Here is a 21254-nt window from a genome sequence, read left to right as displayed (position 1 = left end):
GGCTTTACCACTTAGAATTATCTTTCTTTTGAATGATAAAATTACATTTTCTTTCGTTTTCTTTCAAGGAACAAATCATGCATGGTCTTAAGATGCCCTGTGTATTACGAGTACCAGACCAGCTTCATTCATACACGCTTATATACGTTTAAATAAATCCGTAAATAGTTAATAAACGCCTAGACAAATAGCACACAAACCTATTCATCACACAATGTTTGCCCGATGTGGGAATCGAACCCACGATCCTCGGTACAACAGTCAGGGGCAATACAACTGCACCATCAATTCAGTCAAATTTAGTATTTATAGCTGGAATATCCCCTCGAGGCTGACAGCGGTTAGGTAGGGAAAAATAAAAGCCTACAAGTCGAGCTTTCTTTATGCTGATCAAAGATAATCTAAGATTTATTACTGACTTGTCAGTCTTACCTCAGTGGCAAGGCTCTGGTTCGCACCGTTACCAAGAAGAAACTTGACCACACCGTCGTGGTTCTCTTGGGCTGCCATGTATAAAGGTGTGAAACCATTCTGGGATTGGATGTTGACCTGGTGATAATAGAAAATTATTGGGTTGATCCGAGCCCGGCGTACTCATACAAGATTGAGAATGTCTACTAAGGGCAATAAGAAGACACGTTTCGGTAACAAAGCGCAGCTCATATCACACAATGAATACAGCACCTTGATACGAGAGCTTAAAGTCGCGAATGCATTGTAGTAACGGTTATCTTAATCGTCATATAAAATATGAATCATTTCCTCGTATAGGTGGATGTTCGGACTCCCGACAATCTAATCAAAATGTACACTTTAGAAATTTAAAGCAATGAAATTTGGATAGAATTTTTGAAGTGAAAACTTCTTTAGAATCGTTGTGATTTCAAACCGGATGCAACGGAAGAAACGACAGGTAAGAGACACAAATACAAAAATGTGTAGGATGAAGCCAGCAAAGAATGAGACAGAAATATACATACTATTTAATACAGCGCCATCTGTGAGATTTTTTAATACTAACGTGTGTATGAAAGCTCTTGTAGTGAATTTTAATTTAGGATTATACGTGAAATTAAAATATCAATTCACAGAGGGCGCTACCTTACAATTATTTACTAATGACAAAATTTTACATATACTTAAGATGTTTAGGATAATTGTATTTTAATTTTGGAAGATTTCACTTCTACCACGTGTGAATTGCACACATGTAATTTTTTTTTTTTTTTTTTTAAAACGATTTACTGTAAAACCTTGAAATATTATTTTCCCGATTTCCGGTACATTACCAAAAGATGATTCACACAATTTAGCTCATCGTAATAAATAAAATTCATAACATTAATAAATCTTTCGTTTGGACAGTTGCGAGAAACCCAAAGTGCTTTTCGTTCTTGTGTTGATTTGTTTTGATTTCTGTCACGAATGAAGTATTTGAGGTCGGACGTATTGTGAATTAAAGTTATTGAACATTGAATTGAAGCTGGATGAATGATTTGTAACTCGTGATACAATTCTTACGTGATTCTTTTATTTATTGTAGCAAAAAGCGTGAAATGTGTTTTCGGATCACAACCGCGGATAATTACCTACAACCCTAACGATAATCTATACTAGTATATAAATCTACAGTGGTTGTTACGGATGTTCCGTTATAACTACTGAACCGTGCATCCAATTGACTTGAAACTTGGTATCCATGTAGAAAATACATGTACTAAATGGATAGGCTAATATTTATATGAGTGTTGGACTCCCTATTAATAATAACAATAAATAATAATGTTAATTTTAAATGCGCAGTGAAGCGGGCGACTACGGCTAGTATAATACAAGTATATTCATTTACAAAGGATAAGGCCGAGTGGCTTATTAAGTTTATTTCATGTTTTTTAATTGTATTCCATTCCGTTCAGTGTTCTGTTTGGTGCCAAATGATTGTGTTAAAAAAAAATTATTCTTCACTTTTTTTTTTTTTTTTTTATGATTGAAACTTTACTGGTGGCCCGAAGGCCTTTCCAGTTTCACCAGGACAGGTGGGCGAGCAAAGGCTCAGCCAAGAGGGGTGGGATTTGCTAACAACTGCCCGAGCGCCTCCGAAGGAGACCTAACAACTCAAGAGCAATTGTTTCGCGAATGAATCTACTACCGGATCGGAATCGCGACCCGCTGAGAAGATCCGGCGAGAAACTCAGCGGGCTGATGCATGGGTTAGGTTGCACGTCGACCTCTTTGTTGAGTTCGACGAGTACGGTTACCGAGGTCCCTAAGCCTGCCCCTAGTATTAGAGCTGAAGGCATCTAATGCAAAGGTTATTGGATCTGATGGATCCGTAAGGACGTGTCTAGGGCGTCGACGGTGACTGGCTCCTGCATGATCAGGATTCGGGGAGTAGTCAGCGGCGGCAACGATAAGGCGATTATCATGACGCATAGCCTTATCGAAGTATCGTTCCGACGCTGACTTCATGTATTTCCTAATTGATTCGAGGCCCAGGTCGTCGTGTAGGTCAACGTTCCTCACGAACCACGGAGCCCCGACAGCTAACCTGCAAAAGCGGGATTGTAGGGATTGGAGGGTGTCTATGTGTGTGCGGGCCGCGTGAGCGAACACCACACTCGCGTAAGTCATGACGGGCCTTATGCAAGTTTTGTAAAGTGTCACCTTGTTCCGAAGGGACATTTTACTCCGCTTACAGATCATGGGGTAGAGTCTACCGAGAATAAATGCGGCACGGTCACGGACTGATTTTATATGCGGGCGGAATGTCATCGATGCATCCAGGGTAACGCCCAGGTACTTGACCTTCCTGGCCCAGGGTATGGGTTGTCTTAAGAGAGTAATCGGGGGTGTGAGATTCCTCCTCCTAATCCGGGAGGAAATCCGTGTGGAGCTTCCCCTCTGAAATAGCACCGCAGTACTTTTCGCTGGGTTGATGTCTATGCGCCATTTTCGGAACCACTGTCCTAGGGCTAAGGCTGCGCTCTGAAGCTTCTTCGCGATTAGGGACTTATTTCTACTAGAATAGTAAACAGTCGTGTCGTCGGCGAATAAAGCTAAATGGGTCGGCGGCGACCGGCTAATATCGTTGACGAATAAGCTAAATAGGAGGGGTGAGAGGACAGAGCCTTGCGGGACTCCAGCTGTGAGAGGTCGTGGGGAGGAGCGGGTTCCCTCGACTCGATATCGAAAAGAGCGGTTCGACAAGAAGTCCCGTATGATGAGCACGAGACTATCCGGCACGCCCATGTTGAATAGTTTGAAAATCAAACCGTTGTGCCAGACTTTGTCGAACGCTTTTGTGACGTCGAAGAAGAGAGCTCCCGTGTATAACGGTTTTGGTCGATTAAGCCCCACAAGAATGTACTCCGTGAGGCGGTGCACCTGTTGAACGCATGAGTGATTTGTACGGAATCCGAATTGTTCATCGATGAGAATGCCCTTGGATGAGACGAAGTCTCTGAGGCGTTTGTAGAGCAGACGCTCATACAGTTTGCCTAGAGACATGAGGAGGCTAATCGGGCGGTAGCTCGTCGGATGATTTTTTGGTTTACCGGGTTTATGTATGCCGATAACGTCCGCTTCTTTCCACACCGCGGGAAAGATACAGTTCGCCATAGCGGCATTGAAAATAGATGCCAACATCACGATGAGTTGGACGGGTAGAAGTTTAATAACGCGGTTAGATATACCGTCCGAACCGGGAGCCTTGCGAGGACGTAGGTCTTTGATCAAGTCTTTAACTTCTATCGGGGTGACGGGTGGTAACGCATCCGATGGTGGCAAGGAGGCTCTGCGTTCTACCTCACTGTCTACTAATTCTACATGAACAGGGTCCACGGATTGAGTGCTGGGCGTGCACTGGGTTTGCAATGTATCAGCCAGCAGCTCTGCTTTTTCGTCATCATCGAACGCCGCGAGTCGGCCTGAGGGGCCTACGAGGGGGGGCATAGTTACTACCGTATCCGATTTGAGAGTACGAGCTAAGCGGTAGTAAGACCTTTGGGAGGGCGCGAGTCCTTCTAAGAAATCAGACCATCTGGCATCTCGGACTTCGGCGATGCGAGACTTTACGTCGCGTTGTAGGGCACGCATTCGAATACGATTTTCCGCGGTAGGATACCTGTCGTAGGCGCGTATCGAGGCGTTCTTAGCTCTAAGGAGTTCCCTAATATCGTCGGACAATTTGAAGCGGTGAAGGAAGTCCTCCGCTACAACTTGTTTCGATGACCTATCTAATGTCGAGGTGATGTGTGACGTTAAGATGTCTATGGCTTCAGCGGTATCCTGAGGAGACGGGATAGAGTCCGGGTTAAACGGGAGCGATGGTGGATCAGATTCAGCCAGGCTGATGCCCAGCGTGTGCCAATCCACCACAGTCCTCGTGACGGGAACGGAATCGGGAGCGCGACCGAGCTTCATAACGACGGGACGGTGGTCTGAATCTAACTCTGAAACTACTTCGATCGAGTGTAAGCGCAGAGTTACGTTTTTTAATAACGCTATGTCGAGTATATCCGGGCGATGCGCGATATTTAGCGGGTAGTGAGTCGGGGTTAGCGGAGCGACGATATCGAAGGCGAGAACATCGACTAACGCGTCAAGCCGCCTGCCATTCGGGGTTGTGGTGTGTGAGTTCCACCTGATATGTTTACAATTTAGGTCGCCCGCCAGAATGACAGAGCTCCCCATACCGAGCAGCGCCTCGATATCACTGCTTAGAACGATCTTATCCGGTGGAAGATAAACGGACGCGATAACGATCGGCGCGTGTCCCGTCAGTGAGATTCGGCACACTGATGCTTCGATATTAGCGAGCGCGGGAGGATCGAGCGGGACGCAATGCAGGGCTCTTCTATAGTAAATGACGGTACCACCACCACGGGCAGAGAGCCTGTCGTTCCTGACCATGTTATAGTTCGCGATTTTAGGGTCACGGCGCGCGGGCTTAAGTAGGGTCTCCTGCACTAAAAAGATATCAATTTGATGGTCACGCAAAAAGTCAGAAACCTGATCACGTTGATTTGCGAGACCGTAAGCGTTAAAAAATCCTATCGTTACGGATAGGGGCTTTATTCTACTTATATACGCCATTGATTACCGGCGGAGTGAGGGGAGGACGTACGTATTTAATGACGCGTATACGTCGGCGTATTCTTGCACAACGGCGATAAAGTGTTGTGCAGTGGAGGCAGCGCGAATGGCGTCACCCAAAGCGTTAACGCGCTCAAAGTTGATCGACTGAAAGAAGTCGATCGCTAAAGCGAGATTTTCGGACGCGGTCGGAGGGCAAGTCGCGGGAGAGGGACGAGTCGCGGGGGCGGGACGAATCGCGGAGGAGGGAGTTGTAGCCGTGTTCGTGTACGGCAGCGGTTTTGCCCAGGCCGAGACACTGGGCACCGCTGCCGGAACGAACGCTGGCTTAGCCTGCGACGCAGAGGGTGCCGTGGGTTTGATATCTGGGCCGGAAGCTCGGAGGCGGTTTTGGCGGGCGACGCGGCGATTTATTTTAGGGGCTCGGGGGCAACCACGGTAATTCGCGGGGTGACCCTGTGTTCGACACAGGACGCAGCTAGGCGGTTCCGTCGCGGTTTTTTGGGCGCGAGCGCAGAGGGCCGTGGCGTGATCGCCCAAACACTTAACACATCGGGGGCGCGCGTGACAGTTACGGGAAGAGTGCCCGTACAATTGACAGTTATGGCACTGGCTAGGAGTGCCTTTTTTATGGGGGGCTTCGATGGCGATACCGGAGAGCCTACAGACGGTCTGTGTGTTGAAGATTTTCTTACCCTCGGGGGTAGGCTGGAGGGTGACTAGAACCATATTATATGGCTCCCTACTGCGACCGGTGTGCATACGGTGCACAGAATTCACTGGAAAGCCCTGTTCTAACAGATCGGCCTTGACGAGCTCTACATCTAACTCTTTAGGGATTCCGCGTATTACAACGCGGAGTTCGCGCTCCTCCTGGAGCGTATAAGTATGGAAACTTATACGTTCCTTACGGAGGTAAGAAGAGAGGGCCCTATGGTCGTCGGGTGTTTGAACCTTAATTTGAATGCCGTTCGCGAGGTTACGGGCATTCGTGAAATTTATATTTTTGGCCTTAAGGGCCAGGCAAACTCGATCCCAAGCTGCCTTCTCCTGAAGGATAACCGGGGGAGGGGTCTGGGTTTTATTTTGTGCCACCGGACGCGGCGACGGAGTGGCACGGGCTGGGGGCGCAACGGGAGTCTGAGGGCGGGGGCGCGACGCGTTCACGGCTTTGCTAATTTTAGCGGCCGCGGGAGCTCGAGACTCCGCGGCACGCTTCTTACCCTTCTGTACCAGGGTGAATCCATCCGTCGATGAGGCGGGGGCGAGGTCGACCTCCATGTCCGAGTCAGAGTCGGAGCACGAGGAGGCGGGTGCAGGCGACCTACGAGCAAGTGTAGGTGTTTTAGAGGGCGCGACGGAGGCCGCGGATGATCGCTCAGCTGAAACGATGGTCACGGCGGACGACGCAGCAGCTTTTCTCGCCAGTATAGGCGACACGGGAGCGGCAGGCACGACAGAGGCTGCGGTGCTCAATGCAGAAGCTCTGCACGCAGGTACAGGCGACGCAGGAGCAGCGAGCGCGGCGGAGTCCTCGAGAGGGCTCGCAGTGTGATTGGCCTTGAAGGCCAGAAACTCTGAGGCGAGCTGTGGGTGGCGAAGTCGGAGGAATTCCGCGAATACAGCGTCCATGATCGCTGAGTACCCAGGTGGGGCGGCCCCGGGTCTTGAAACACTCGCCTTGCGGCGAGGCCCCAACTTCTCGGACCTGAGCGGTTCTATTGAACACAGGTGGCAATGCGGCGCGATTACTACAGGACAAAGAAAAAGCACAACAAAACAGAAATTACAAAAAGAAACAAAACAAATAAATACTTGCAGGAAAACACTTTGTCGGCAAATGTTCCACGAACACAAAAATAACTAAAACAAAACAAATAAAAGCTTCCAGGAAACACACTTGGTCGGCAGATGTATCACGAACACAGGCCGCGCGAACAATGGCCGGGCTAACAAAAGCCGGGCGAACAAAGACCGGGCGATCGAGTGGACGATGAGCACGTCCGCACGTGACGGGTGCCTCTATCGGAATGATTCTTCACTTCAGAAAGGCAGGCAAGTATGCAGGACCTGTGTAGACGTGCAAAATGGTGCGCGTTCAAAATTTTATTGCCACCGAAGACAAATTAATGCCAAACCCTCTTATTTACAAGTATTAATTGTTAGTCTAACTTATGCGGAATACATATTCAAACGAAAGATGCTGTCGATCTTTGCTTCCAATCTTCTTTTGCAGAAAAATATAGAAACGCTAAAGAATCAAATCAGATCCGTTTTCATAAAATTCGACATAAGATCAGTGATAACCTAAAATTATGTTAGTCTGGATATTCATTCTCTATAATGTTCAGATTGAAAATTAAGTATTTTTCATTCAGCTACGCCATTATAGGTACAATAAAAACCTAACTTTACGACCAATTCATAAGGCTGTTTCATCACAGAAAAGTCGGAAAGAAACTCAAAGTTTGCCCATTTCCAAATTGGGTTCATAACTACGGTACATACAAATTAAATTTAATTATCAGAATAATAAATAAACATGACTAGAATTCGGAAAGGTCCATATTAGTGAGCAATGGCCAAAGATCTGTTCAGTACTATTCTTTATGGATCACAAGTTCAAACCTATGTGGTTTTGTCATAATCGCTAACAAAGTAATTGTGTATGTATTCCTTCCTTTCCACTTAAGCCGGAAGGCGCATAGGAAAAATGGTCTGGTTTTATTTTTTATTTTTTATTGCCTAGAAATTTGGACGAGCTCACAGCCCATCTGGTGTTAAGTGGTTACTGGAACCCATAGACATCTACAACGTAAATGCGTCACACACCTTGAGATATAAGTTCTAAGGTCTCAGTATAGTTATAACGGCTGCCCCACCCTTCAAACCGAAACGAATTACTGCTTCAGGGCAGAAATAGGTGGGGTGGTGGTACGTACCCGTGCGGACTCACAAGAGGTCCTACCACCAGTAATTACGCAAATTATAATTTTGCGGGTTTGATTTTTATTACACGATGTTATTCCTTCACCGTGGAAGTCAATCGTGAACAATTGTTAAGTACGTATTTCATTAGAAAAATTGGTACCCGCCTCCGGGATTCGAGCACCGTTGCATCGCTATATGCGAATGCACCGGACGTCTTATCCTTTAGGCCACGACGACATTTTGACAGCATATCATCATCACAATTCACATTGAAGACAGCATATCATCATCATCATCAGAAAAATAATGCAACGTTCTTGTCTCAAATCAAAATTAAAACGGTGCCAGACTAATACTGCTATTGAACCAAAGTGCAACATTAAATCCCAACTCGATTTTTTTCAAGTGAAGACGTGTATAAAGAATTTAATGACTCATTAATTCGTGTTCTGTTTCTTCTGATAAATCCGGCTTATTGGAGTTTATGTGACCGCAGAACAGCCATTTGCCGTTTATTGTTACCGATTGTTGGGGTTTTCTGGAAAGATCGATTGTCGGGGTTTTGGGGTCGGATATTTTGGTATGAGATTTTTATTTCGGTTTTACGTATTTGCGAGACTTCATTGTTGATCTTTTGACATTGTTGTCTGAGAGCTTTCAACCAGTAAAGGTATTTAAGAGAAAATAGATAATTGATATCAAATATTTACTAGGTTTTTACACAGAAGTATTAAAAATTGCTAGTGCTTTTACTTACGAGCAATTAACATAATTTCTAATTTTTATACTAATTTTATTGTAGCTATCATGAAATAGAAAATATCAAAAGGTAAGCCTCGGAAACGATGTTTATATGTGGAATGGTGTTAAAAAAATATATTTCGTATTAAATATTATTATTTTCGATGTCTGAATAGATTTGTAAGTTCTACTTTTTAAAGTAGCAACGCATTGCTTATCACTTGCTTTCGATGAATAAAGCTGTCAATATTAAGTCAAAGTGTAGGTAGTCAATAAAAAAAGAGTTGGTTATAATTTCATGTGGCTAATTTTTAGATGTAAAACTGCAGCAAACGTTGGAATTTCGGCACACACATATACCTAGTCAGGTCATAAGTATTGTCACACAGTAAAAACTTTTCTTTTAGAATGCTGGCCACAAAAAAGTTTATTGAATTCGAATTTCGAATTGTTCATGAAAATAAAAATGTATACTTTTAGAATTTTACTCATTTTTAAATATGGAGTAGACGCTTAAAGAAGACCGTGTTGCAGTTATTGCGTTGCATCGTTGCGGTTACGCGCCAATTCAAATTTTTAACATACTGAAAAATTTGAATATAACCAAAAGATTCGTTTATCGTACCATCAAACGATACAATGAAGACTCTAGTGTAGATGACAGGTCAAGAAGTGGTCACCCTCGATCTGTTAGGACTCCAGCAGTGTTAAAAGCTGCGAAGGCGCGAATTCAAAGAAATCCCAAACGTAAGCAGAAACTGTTGGCCCTTCAGATGGAGTTAAGCAGAACCACGGTGAAAAGGGTGTTAAATGAAGACTTAGGGCTTCGGGCATATCGAAGAAAAACAGGACATCGTTTGAATGCTCGTCTAATGGACCTGAGACTGAAGAGATGCCGCGCTTTGTTGAAGCGGTACGCGGGAAAAAAATATCGGGAAATTCTTTTTTCGGATGAAAAATTTTTACCGTAGAAGAGAGCTACAACAAACAAAATGATAAGGTGTACGCATACAGTAGTGAAGAAGCGAGCAACCGTGTTCCGCGTGTCCAACGAGGTCATTTTCCATCCTCGCTCATGGTATGGTTGGGAGTTTCTTATTGGGGCTTAGCAGAGGTACATTTTTGTGAGAAAGGTGTAAAAACGAATGCAGTTGTGTATCAAAATACAGTCCTGACGAACCTTGTGGAACCTGTTTCTCATACCATGTTCAATAACAGGCACTGGGTATTCCAACAAGATTCGGCGCCAGCTCATAGAGCGAAGAGCACACAAGACTGGCTGGCGGCGCGTGAAATCGACTTCATCCGGCACGAAGACTGGCCCTCCTCCAGTCCAGATTTGAATACGTTAGATTACAAGATATGGCAACACTTGGAGGAAAAGGCGTACTCAAAGCCTCATCCCAATTTGGAGTCACTCAAGACATCCTTGATTAAGGCAGCCGCCGATATTGACATGGACCTCGTTCGTGCTGCGATAGACGACTGGCCGCGCAGATTGAAGGCCTGTATTCAAAATCACGGAGGTCATTTTGAATAAACTTTAGTGTCATAAGAATCTATGTTTTGTTAAGTTCATTTTGGTATATGAATGGTTACATAATGACTAAACTTGTTTCAATTATTTTACATTAAACATGTGACAGAATTTATGACCTGACTAGGTATAAGGTAACGATATTTATGAAGATTAATAAAAAAACAATAAACTAATAACAACGAACTACCCATCATCCTATCAAAATTATTTTCATTGCATTATTATTATGTCATGAATCGGTTCTATATACGATGAGCTCAGCTATCTCAAAATAAAAAGAAAAGTCATGTGAGAGATTATCGACTTAGCACGAGTATTTACTGCTTAGTTTTTCTGAAAATCGTAGCATGGAGTGCTTTCACAAGCTGACTGGTTATTGATAGGGCATTCACATTGTTAATAGCGTTTGCGTTGGATTCCTAAAGTTATTTGCTAGTCTCGAGGGTTTGTTATTGAACGTAATAAAAGTATCCTCAACATTTCATATTTTCGAGCCAAGTTCCACTGATGCTTAATAATCTTAGTAAGCTTTAACATATAGCAGTGCCTTCCAAGCCATCCGTTATCTAATTACCCTATGGAATTGTTGAAAAGCGGTCTGCTCCAAATTCTTTGGTCCTCAAGTTTGGATTTTATAGTTTTTTGGGCGCAACAAAACCCTGTATTATTCTAAATAAATATACGATGTTTGGCACTTCATATGACTCGAAGAATTTAAGAAGGACCTAACTTGTTACTCTAAATACTATACTGTGTTACGCTTCGGCATTTTGTTCCAGTGTGTATGCAGATCCATAATCTTATTGATTGAGATAGCCATTTTCCAATGCAACATAGATTTTAGCTTCGAATACCTAACACTTTACCAATATTTATCATTTACCTGAGCTCCATTTTGGACGAGTAGCTTAACGACTGCCTCTTGACCAGCCAGAGAAGCAATATGAAGTGCTGTATTCCCTTTCTTGGTGGCCGCGTCGATTGCTGCTCCTCGCTCCAGCAGGACCCTCACTACTTCGACATGGCCGTCTTTGGAAGCGAGATGGATGGCATTTAGGCCATTCTGAGAACAAACTTTTTATTTGAACATCCTCGATCCAAATCATTGGACTAATCTATATATACATAGAATATATAATATATAGAATATATATAAATGAATTACTATTCGTTAGTCTTGCTAAAACTCGAGAACGGCTGGACCGATTTGGCTAATTTTGATCTTGAATGATTTGTGGAAGTCCAGAGAAGGTTTAAAAGGTAAATAAATGTGAAAATGCTCGGAATGAAATAAAAATAACAATTTTGTTTTTCCTTTGATGTGTCCCCCGTCGGACGGATTCCTTTTTTTTGTTTTAAGTTTATTTTATACAAAAGTTTAGGTCTTTTATTTATCGATTGAGGCACTACGAAGTCTGCCGGGTCAACTAGTTATTTATGTATTATTTTACTTTAAAAAAAAGGAAAATACCGCCAGGAAAATACCCACGAACGACTTCCACAATGCAGGAATAACAACCTATAGTAAAAATAGAAGCTGCAAAATTTAATGTCTGAAGATAGGTCGTGTTGTAAGTTTCTTTGACGCAATCATTTGTTTCGGTTTTCAAGCCAAACTCTATCTACTCTTCAGAGTAGCGCAGCTAATTGCGTTGGGATTCGATAACCACTTAAGACATCATATTATATCAGTCTCTGTGTATCTCTAGCCTCATTCCACCATGACCTCACCGAGACCCATAATGACCTTTGGCATCCGAATTCGTGACTTTTTCGCGTGTTCATGGTACATATCGCATAAACCAGAACTAAGTTGTAAATGTTGACAAACGAATCATAGGTGTTCGAAAAATCAACTTTGTGCTAACAAGGATTAAGCCTTCTTTTTCTTTAGCACTTGGCACCTCGAAAAGCTCTTTTGTAAGGTAACGTGGTATTATGACTTTAATTCCGGCGCGTTATCACATTTTGCGACTATTATTTATGTAATTATTTCTTTGACTATGAAAGCTTTAGTACAAATTAGTAAAAGCCTTTAGCGAAGCGAAAATTAAGGTCTACGTAGGAGACGTGTCGGTAAATATTTGATGGATATTATTTCAGTTGATAGATAACTTATTTTGTCTTGAGTTTGTTAGACCTGTGCTGGGCCACAGGCTCGTATCACAGAGAGCTCCACAATAATCGGTTAACGTGACGTCTTGAAGTACTGGTGGTTGTAATTAACACATGTTTTATCAACTTGACCTGTATCTATTTATGCGACGGAATGTTTCAACGTAGTTTTCGCCAACTTCAAGATGTCCGATTAGCTTTAAAATTGGCATTCGTATCACTGTTGGCAATATGATAATTTAACCAAATATTTTAATCAGGATGTACTGGTGGTAGGACCTCTGGTGAGTCCGCGCGGGTAGGTACCACCACCCTGCCTATTTCTGCCGTGAAGCAGTAATGCGTTTCGGTTTGAAGGGCGAGGCAGCCGTTGCAACTATACTGAGACCTTAGAACTTATGTCCCAAGGTGGGTGGCGCATTTACGTTGTAGTTATCTATGGGCTCCAGTAACCACTTAACACCAGGTGGGTTGTCGTCCACTCATCTAAGCAATAAAAAAAAGGATCGTTGGGAATAACGAAATTTTAATTTTTAGCTAAAATCGTGCTTTCTACTTAAATTATCCAATGCTGTTTGTTTTGATTACTTACCGCATTACTGACGTTGATATCAACGCCTTGCTCGAGAAGACTAATGATTTTCTCGATGTTTCCGGCACGGGCAGCGCGTAGGAACGCCGTGCTGGCGTCCGCCTGTCGACAAACAAATATTTACTTTAATGATACATAACTTAAGACGATTTCACTTCCAATTTTGCCACTACAGAATGATGAATTTGAATGATGATTTTACTGGTGGTAGGACCTCTTGTGAGTCCACACGGGTAGGTACAACCACCCTGTTCTGCCGTGAAGCAGTAATGCGTTTCGGTTTGATGGGTGGGGAAGCCGTTGTAACTATACTGAGACATTAGAACTTATATCTCAAGGTGGGTGGCGCATTTACGTTGTAGATGTCTATGGGCTCCAGTAACCACTTAACACCAGGTGGGCTGTGAGCTCGTCCAGACATCTAAGCAATAAAAAAAAAAGAAGAGAAATCGGTCGATTTGATGGTGAACTAAGGTATTCATATGACGAAAGGCAATTGAAATTTTAAACAATAACAGTAGAGAGTTTCTGTTCATAGTTCGATTTGTACGATTGAGTTGATACTCGTATTTCTTGATACTAGAGGTCCCGCAGTGGTCGAAATTCGACTATGATTAATTGGAATTGTATAATAAGTTTGTACACTATTATGATTGTATTTTATACTTCTATAATCACAAATTTCACCAAAACTACACTATACAAAATATTAATAAACACAAACAATATTTAATCTATTTTCAATTTGACCACAGACGTCAAGAACAAAAATTTGACAATAAATAGTATGCATGCGTGTGTGCGTCAAATACATGGTATGTAGTGTGTGTAATGTTTTCAACAATGTTTCAAACAAAATTGTTATTTTTATTTAATTCAGAGCATTTTCATATTTATCTTTAAACCTTCTAAACCTTCTCTGGACTTCCACAAATAATTTAAGACCAAAATTAGCCAAATCGGTCCAGCCGTTCTCGAGTTTTAGCGAGACTAACGAACAGCAATTCATTTTTATATAATATATCTATCTATATATTAATACCTGAAGCAAAAACTTATTACCCCCTTTTACGAAAATTGCGCGGACGGAGGAGTATGAAATTTTCCACACTTATACAGAATATAGAGGAGTGCACGATGTTGATTTTTTTTTAAATTATGCTTAAATAATACGTTAAATCTTAAAAAAAAGACATTACACACACTACCGTGTATTTGACACACACACACATGAATACTATTTGTTTATTGTGAAACTTTTCTTATTGCTTATGGTATGTGGTCAAATTGAGAATAGATTAAATATTGTTTGTCTTTATTAATATTTGTCTATAGTGTAGTCTTGGCCAAATCTGTGACTATAGAAGTATAATAATAGTATTTGACAATAGAATCATAATAGTGTTCAAACTTATAATTTCAATTAATTTTAGACGTATTTCGACTACCAGGGGACCACTAGTATAGATAAAGATAATCAAAATTCTATACAGCACTCAAAGACGAGCACTGAATTATCACATTTCTAAAAGTATTTGATATCGAATGTAGATTGACGTCAAAAGGTAGGGTTTCGTTGCTTCCCAAAGGGACGATTATCCTTTCCGACGACGACGCCGCAATGTATTGCTAGCCCCGAATTTATTTCATCGAGGTTATACGAGAATTTGTTACGTAAGCTAAAATGAAATTCGATCGGCCCAAAGTCTGCATAGTTTTTGTTGAAATATGTTTAACAGCTTTTTTGGAACGAAGTTCCTTATTGTACGATGCGAAGGGATACCCTAACCGGGAAAAAACGCCCGTAACGTAAGATTTTTATTAGTTATGCACACAGTGTACGACTTAACTTTGTAATGACGTACAAATTAGTAATGCACACAGTGCACGACTTAGCTTTGTAATAACGTACAAAAAATAACATATTTTTTTTATCATTCATTGACCACGATCTCAGAGCGTTCGTTTGCGCAATACACTAACTCTTATGCCAACAACCGTGAATGAAGTGTACCACAATAAGTTCGCACGTTACCGAATGACCGTGGGTTGTTGTATTTTCTTTATACCTCTAATAAAACTTTAAATGAATATTTTTATATTAAGGAACTTCGTTCCTATCCGGTGTCCCACGACACCAAACACCTTTTTTTTTAAGGTCAATTGTTTTTTTCTGTGGCCCAGAATAGCACTTCAGTATCTCTTCCCCTAGGCTTCGTAAAAGGTGATTAGCTTTTTTTCTGAAGCACGGGGAGCAGAGTCATCTAATAATATCAAGTTTCGTGGCCTGAAAGATAAGGCGCCCGGTGCATTCATATGGAGCGATGTGATTGTGCCGATGTTCAAAATCCGCAGTCAAGTACAAATTCTTCTAATGAAATACGTACTTAACAAATGCTTACGAATGACTTCCGTAGTGAATGACTAACATCCCTTAATAAAAATCAAACCAAAACAAAAATTGTAATTTGCGTAATTGCTGGTGGTAGGGGATCATGCGAGTTCGCACGGGTGGGTGCCACCACCCTGCCTGCTTCTGTCGTGAAGCGTTTCGATTTGAAGGGTTGAACAGCCGTTGTACTGTAAAAACTCAGACTTAGATGTGTCAATATAGGCAACAGCACTAAAGTGATAACTTAACACCAGGAGGAGCGTAAGCTTGTCCACCCGTTTTAGCTTTAAAAAAAAACCACTATATCGACGTACTGTGGGCAGCAATCGGCATTTATCGGAGCGTATTATAAACTCCGTAGCAACTTTTTTTCTACCTGTTCGCTAGTAGCCTAAGAGGCTATTCCAGGTACCCTGTGACTGGTAGATGAGCTCACGGAGCTCAACCTGAGAGAATGAGTCTACCACCGAAACCGCGAACCACCGAGAGGATCCGGTGAGACACTCAGTGGGTTAAGCAACTAATCACGAGCTTGAAAATTTGCGAGATTCCTTGAATCTCCATTTAGTGCGTTCCGTTTTTTTTTACGAGTCATCGTACACAAAGCCTCAGCTTACTGCTGTAGTCATTTCCCAGCACCAAATAAGCATCGATTATTGACAAAAACTACAGTTATCTTTTCTTTTTTTTTTTATTGCCTAGATGTGTGGACGAGCTCACAGCCCACCTGGTGTTAAGTGGTTACTGGAATCCATTGACATCTACAACGTAAATGCGCCACACACCTTGAGATATAAGTTCTAAGGTCTCAGTATAGTTACAACGGCTGCCCCACCCTTCAAACCGAAACGCATTACTGCTTCACGGCAGAAATAGGCGGGGCGGTGGTACCTACCCGTGCGGACTCACAAGTGGTCCTACCACCAGTACATTACGAATATCTACTATTCATAGTCTTCTATCTTCTATACCTATATAGGTATAGTTATATATAAAAATGAATTGCTGTTCGTTAGTCTCGCTAAAACTCGAGAACGGCTGAACCGATTTGGCTAATTTTGGTCTTGAATTATTTGTGCAAGTCCAGAAAAGGTTTAAAATATAGATAAATATGAAAATGCTTGGAATTAAAAAAAAATAACAATTTTGTTTTTTCCTTTGAGGTCTTTTATTTCTCGATTGAGGCACTACGAAGTCTGCCGGGTCAGCTAGTTAGTAATATTTTAGGATTTAATTATGACATGAAAATCAGACAGTAAAATAGCTCCTGACGTTTTTTAAATAAAATACCGCATTTACACCACACGAGAATTTACGAATTGATATATTTATTTATATTTTCGTAAATGACCTCGTATGTACGATCGTAACGGTGGCGTGCCGGGAATGTCTGAAATGATAGTTCTGAATGAATGTTCGTCACGCATGGTTACAGCAAAGTTTCGGTTTGTTCTAGACTTTTCGATGGCGTTTTTCTAGACGGATGTAGAAGCTCACCGGCCTGGTACTAAATACTGAAGCAAATACACATTAAAATTTCTAGTCAATTGTCTGTTGAAATGGAGTTGAACTATGATGTGTGAGGGTGTCTCTCCTGAGGGTTGAGGTCTCTATTGAGGGTAGGTGGTGACTGTTTAAAACTATCATCATTATCATCATCAGTGGAATATGTATGTACTGTATCATCTTTGTTTCTATCGAGTGGTGATTCTTTTTTTTTATGGCTTAGATGAGTGGACGAGCTCACAGCCCACCTGGTGCTAAGTGGTAACTGGAGCCCATAGACATCTACAACGTAAATGCGCCACCCACGTTGAGATGTAAGTTCTAAGGTCTTAAGTATAGTTACAACGGCTGCCCCACCCTTCAAACCGAAACGCATTACTGCTTCACGGGAGAAATAGGCGGGGTGGTGGTAACTACCGCTGCGGACTCACAAGAGGTCCTACCACCTGTAAGAATCTCTACTTTAAATTGAAAGCCGAGGTGAAGCTTTGTATTTTTTTTTGTTCTCTACCTACTAGCTGGTAGGCTAATGGATTAGTCCAACTACGCGCGGCGGAATAGGTGAGCTCAGGGCCTCAACCTGCGACAAATTTTCTAACACTAGCCTCAGCAACAACAGTGCTTCTCTGAATCTACCACCGTATCGGAATCGCGACCCACTGAGAAGACCCGGCGCGAAACTCAGTGGCTTGAACACATTTAACCGAGTGAGGTACGAAATAACATAAGCTAAGACAGCTAAATATTAATTAAAAAGAAGTATTGCTTTGATAGTTAAATGAGCTCAAAGCGCATTACTGCTTCACGGCAGGAACAGGTAATCTATATGGCTAATATTCATTCATCGTGGAAGCTGTTTCTGAGCACGTGTTAAGAACGTATTTACGTGAACATGCGTTAGGTTCTTATGACCAGATGGATATTTCTCAGCCGATAATATTTTTATAGGTCTTTTATTTGCTCCACAAACTATCTAACTTACTTTCATTTTACAAGAGAAACGGCGAAATTTTCATTCGATTATATCTAGGTATATACATAATTATATCATCATCATCCCACAGCCATCGACTGTTGGACATAGGTCTCTCCCAACCCACACCATCGTAGCGTGGTACGCCCCCTGGCTAGGTGGTGCGATAACCTCCGAACTATGACCGGTAATAGTTGGATGAGGAGAGCCGAAGACTGGGTTCACTGGTTTGGATATATGTATACATTATCCCAGATATAAGAAATATTTCATCAATGGTATTAACAATGGTATAAACAAAACGAAAAGTGCTTTTCTAAAAACAATTTCTCCCTCGTATTATCCAAATCTCATAATAATTCCTCTGCATACTCTTAATCTTAGAGCTATGGTATTCATTTGAGGTTAATATACCAGAAAATACCTTAATAAAATAATTGAAAGCATTCGATCTTTTTTTAACGTGTTCTGTGAACGTGTCTTTACGTAAGTGAAATAAATGCATTGTAATTAAAATGTATTTTATATATATCGTATGTATTGCCAGTTAAGGTAGACGAGCACAAGACCTATCGAATCAAACCGCTGCCTTTTGTATATCTCTAAATATGCATGTAAAGAAATACCTAGAAATAGTGTCTAGGATTCGTTTATTTTGTAATTATGGAACGCTTTTCAAATATTATTGTGTGTTGACTTGGCTAAGTCAATAGGTGATGTCAGCTATAGAAGATTGACAAAATTTTATTACTCAACTAGCCGTACTCGCCCGCTTCGCTGGGCATTTAAAATTAACATTCTTATTTATTGTCATTATTATTAGGGAGTCCAACACTCATATAAATATTAGCTTATCCATTAAGTACAGGTATTTTATACATGGATACCAAGTTTCAAGTCAATCGGATGCATGGTTCAGTAGTTATAACGGAACATCCGTAAAAACCACTGTAGATTTATATATAAGTATAGATTAGTATTTTATTTCGGAATAAATCCTTTTTTTTATAGAGTAACACATAATTTAATTTGTCATTACCTAGACTACTGGATATCAAATAGACTTATTGTATTATTATATACATCATAATATTTAAAGTATCTATTTGAAATCTGAAAACTATAAATTTGATTACTGAATTATAAATATTATATAGGATGCTTAAGTTTCCTCCTCACGCTCTTCGATTCAATACTCTTTTGTGGCCCTCAAATCCTCATACATATTTCAGGAGCTATATTGAGTTCACGGGAGAAAATGCCGCCCTATTTTTTTTCTTCTTAGAAGTGGATTCACATTTTTATTACTCCACTTTTAACTGCTAATGAATATATAAGAGGACATGTGTATTGCTAAACAGAAATTAATTTTTAAATAACAATAAAAAGCACTAAATGTTTTATTTTATTTTTATTGCATAGATGAGTGGAAGAGCTCACGGCCCACTTGGTGTTGAGTGGTTAGCGGAGCCCATAGACATCTACAGCGTAAACGCCGCCACCCACCTTGAGATATGAGTTCTAAGGTCTCAAAAAAGTTACATTCATATGTACTCGTATATAGTATAGTTAAATTCAAACATCACTTTCTCAATCCCTAAAGAAAATCGTATGGTAAATAAAGTCACTGGCAACTAAATTTATTTGTCTATATAATATATAGGCAATAATTGAAAGGCAAACGTGACTAAGCGACAATAACTGCTTTGTACATAAATGATAGGCAATAACCATATTCGATGCGCAAAAAAAATATATTTCTAGGTCTATTAAAATCATTTCAATCCTACAGCTACTAGCTAGATCCTACTACAGCTAGATTCGTTAAAATAACGAGCGGTAGGCTGCGGCTTGGCTCTGCCCCTGGCATTGCTGAAGTCCATGGGCGACGGTAACCACTCATCATCAGGTGGGCCGTATGCTCGACTGCCTACAAAGGCAATAAAAAAAATAAAAAAAATAAAAATTGTTTTCAGGTATTTCACTTTAAATTAGTCTACTATAAAGTTCATGCATTGTCGCTTAGTCACGTTTGCCTTTCAAGCGTCGATATGCATATGAAACATAGAGATTTGGAATATACCGTATCCCTAACAGGACGACTCGGTTATCAAACGCTACTCAAACACCCCTTCTTATAACAGGAGCTATCGAGCTCTGTGCAGGGCTAAAAGCCCTTCATAATAATGAACCCTCGTAGAGCTGTGAAATGATCTCGGATACTACTTATTCCTACGTAAATAGCACTACAATTAACAAATTTTCAACTATTTAAAATGTCATTAAATTATTTTCACTGTATCACACCTTTAGAATTTCTTAATTCATAATTCTTGTTTTTTTGGTAAACGCCAAAAATATAATTGAAATTGAATTGAATTGTATTAATTTTTTTAGTTTTTCGATTTTAATACGTTAAGGCAGCGGTCGGGGAACTTTTTTAATTATTACCCCAAAATATTTTTGTGTAAGTTGATATTAGCCCATGGTGAAGAACAAAAAAAACGATATCGCTTCTTTTTAGCATCTTTCATATTACAGCCCATGTATAGCCCCCATGATAATTTTGAAAAGAAAACAATAACAAAAAATTTAATTTAAACATCATTTATCATACATCAATGTAATTACCTAGTAATACATAACGGTAATAACAGTAATATATGTAATATACAGTGAGGAAAAAAATTCTCATTCTCTCGTCGGCTGAATCCTATATACATTTATATGTTTGTTTGTCGAGTTTGAAATCACAACGATTCTAAAGAAGCTTCACTTCAATATATACTTTTTACTGACAAAAGTTTCATTTTTACCCCCAAAATTTCATTTTACCCCATTTGGAGTTTCGAGTTCTTTGGACATATCGAGACATAAGAGAGGTGACAATCTGGAGAAGCTGCTGATGACAGGCAAGGTATGCGGGAGAAGGCACAGAGACAGAAATCCAATACGCTGGTCGGACCAAATACGCTCCACCTCAGTCCACGTTGCTATCCACACAACCGCGGACAGGCAGGAATGGCGCAAGATGATGCAGGAGAAAGTTATTAGAGGAGGCCACGACCCTCAGCACTGAGGATTATCGACGCAAGGAGGAGGAGGAGGACCCCGGTTCCCCGACCGCTGCGTTAAGAGAGAGAGAGAGAGAGAGAGAGAGAGAGTATTCTTTATTGTACACCAAAAAACAAATAAACAGTGCGATACATTAAAAACAAAAAAGTACAATTGCACTTGACATGTGCACTTGATCTAAAAGAGATGGAAAGAATATGTTTGTCGTTTTCTGAACAAAAAGAGACTGTTCAATTTTATAAACTGATTAGTATACATGTTTATAATTCGCTCAAAGTATAAAACTCATTTTCTT

General features: G+C 41.0%; 1 protein-coding gene across 1 annotated transcript in view; it reads right to left on the bottom strand.

Moving 5' to 3' along the window:
- The window catches only part of LOC114239604 (uncharacterized), a 58053-nt gene that overhangs the window by 17480 nt on the left and 19319 nt on the right, over positions 1–21254 (bottom strand). Inside the window, exons 2-4 of the mRNA XM_089739789.1 lie at positions 13014–13115; positions 11190–11369; positions 433–549 (exon numbers count right to left, since the gene is read on the bottom strand). Coding sequence (XP_089595915.1) covers positions 433–549; positions 11190–11369; positions 13014–13115 — 399 coding nt within the window. The remainder of the gene's footprint in view (positions 1–432; positions 550–11189; positions 11370–13013; positions 13116–21254) is intronic.

This window comes from Bombyx mandarina, chromosome A1 (genome assembly GCF_030267445.1).
Source record: "Bombyx mandarina strain Sakado chromosome A1, ASM3026744v2".
Taxonomy (NCBI): Eukaryota; Metazoa; Arthropoda; class Insecta; order Lepidoptera; family Bombycidae; genus Bombyx; species Bombyx mandarina.
Note: the sequence above shows the minus strand (reverse complement) of the source record. Positions and strands in the feature narration are given on the sequence as shown.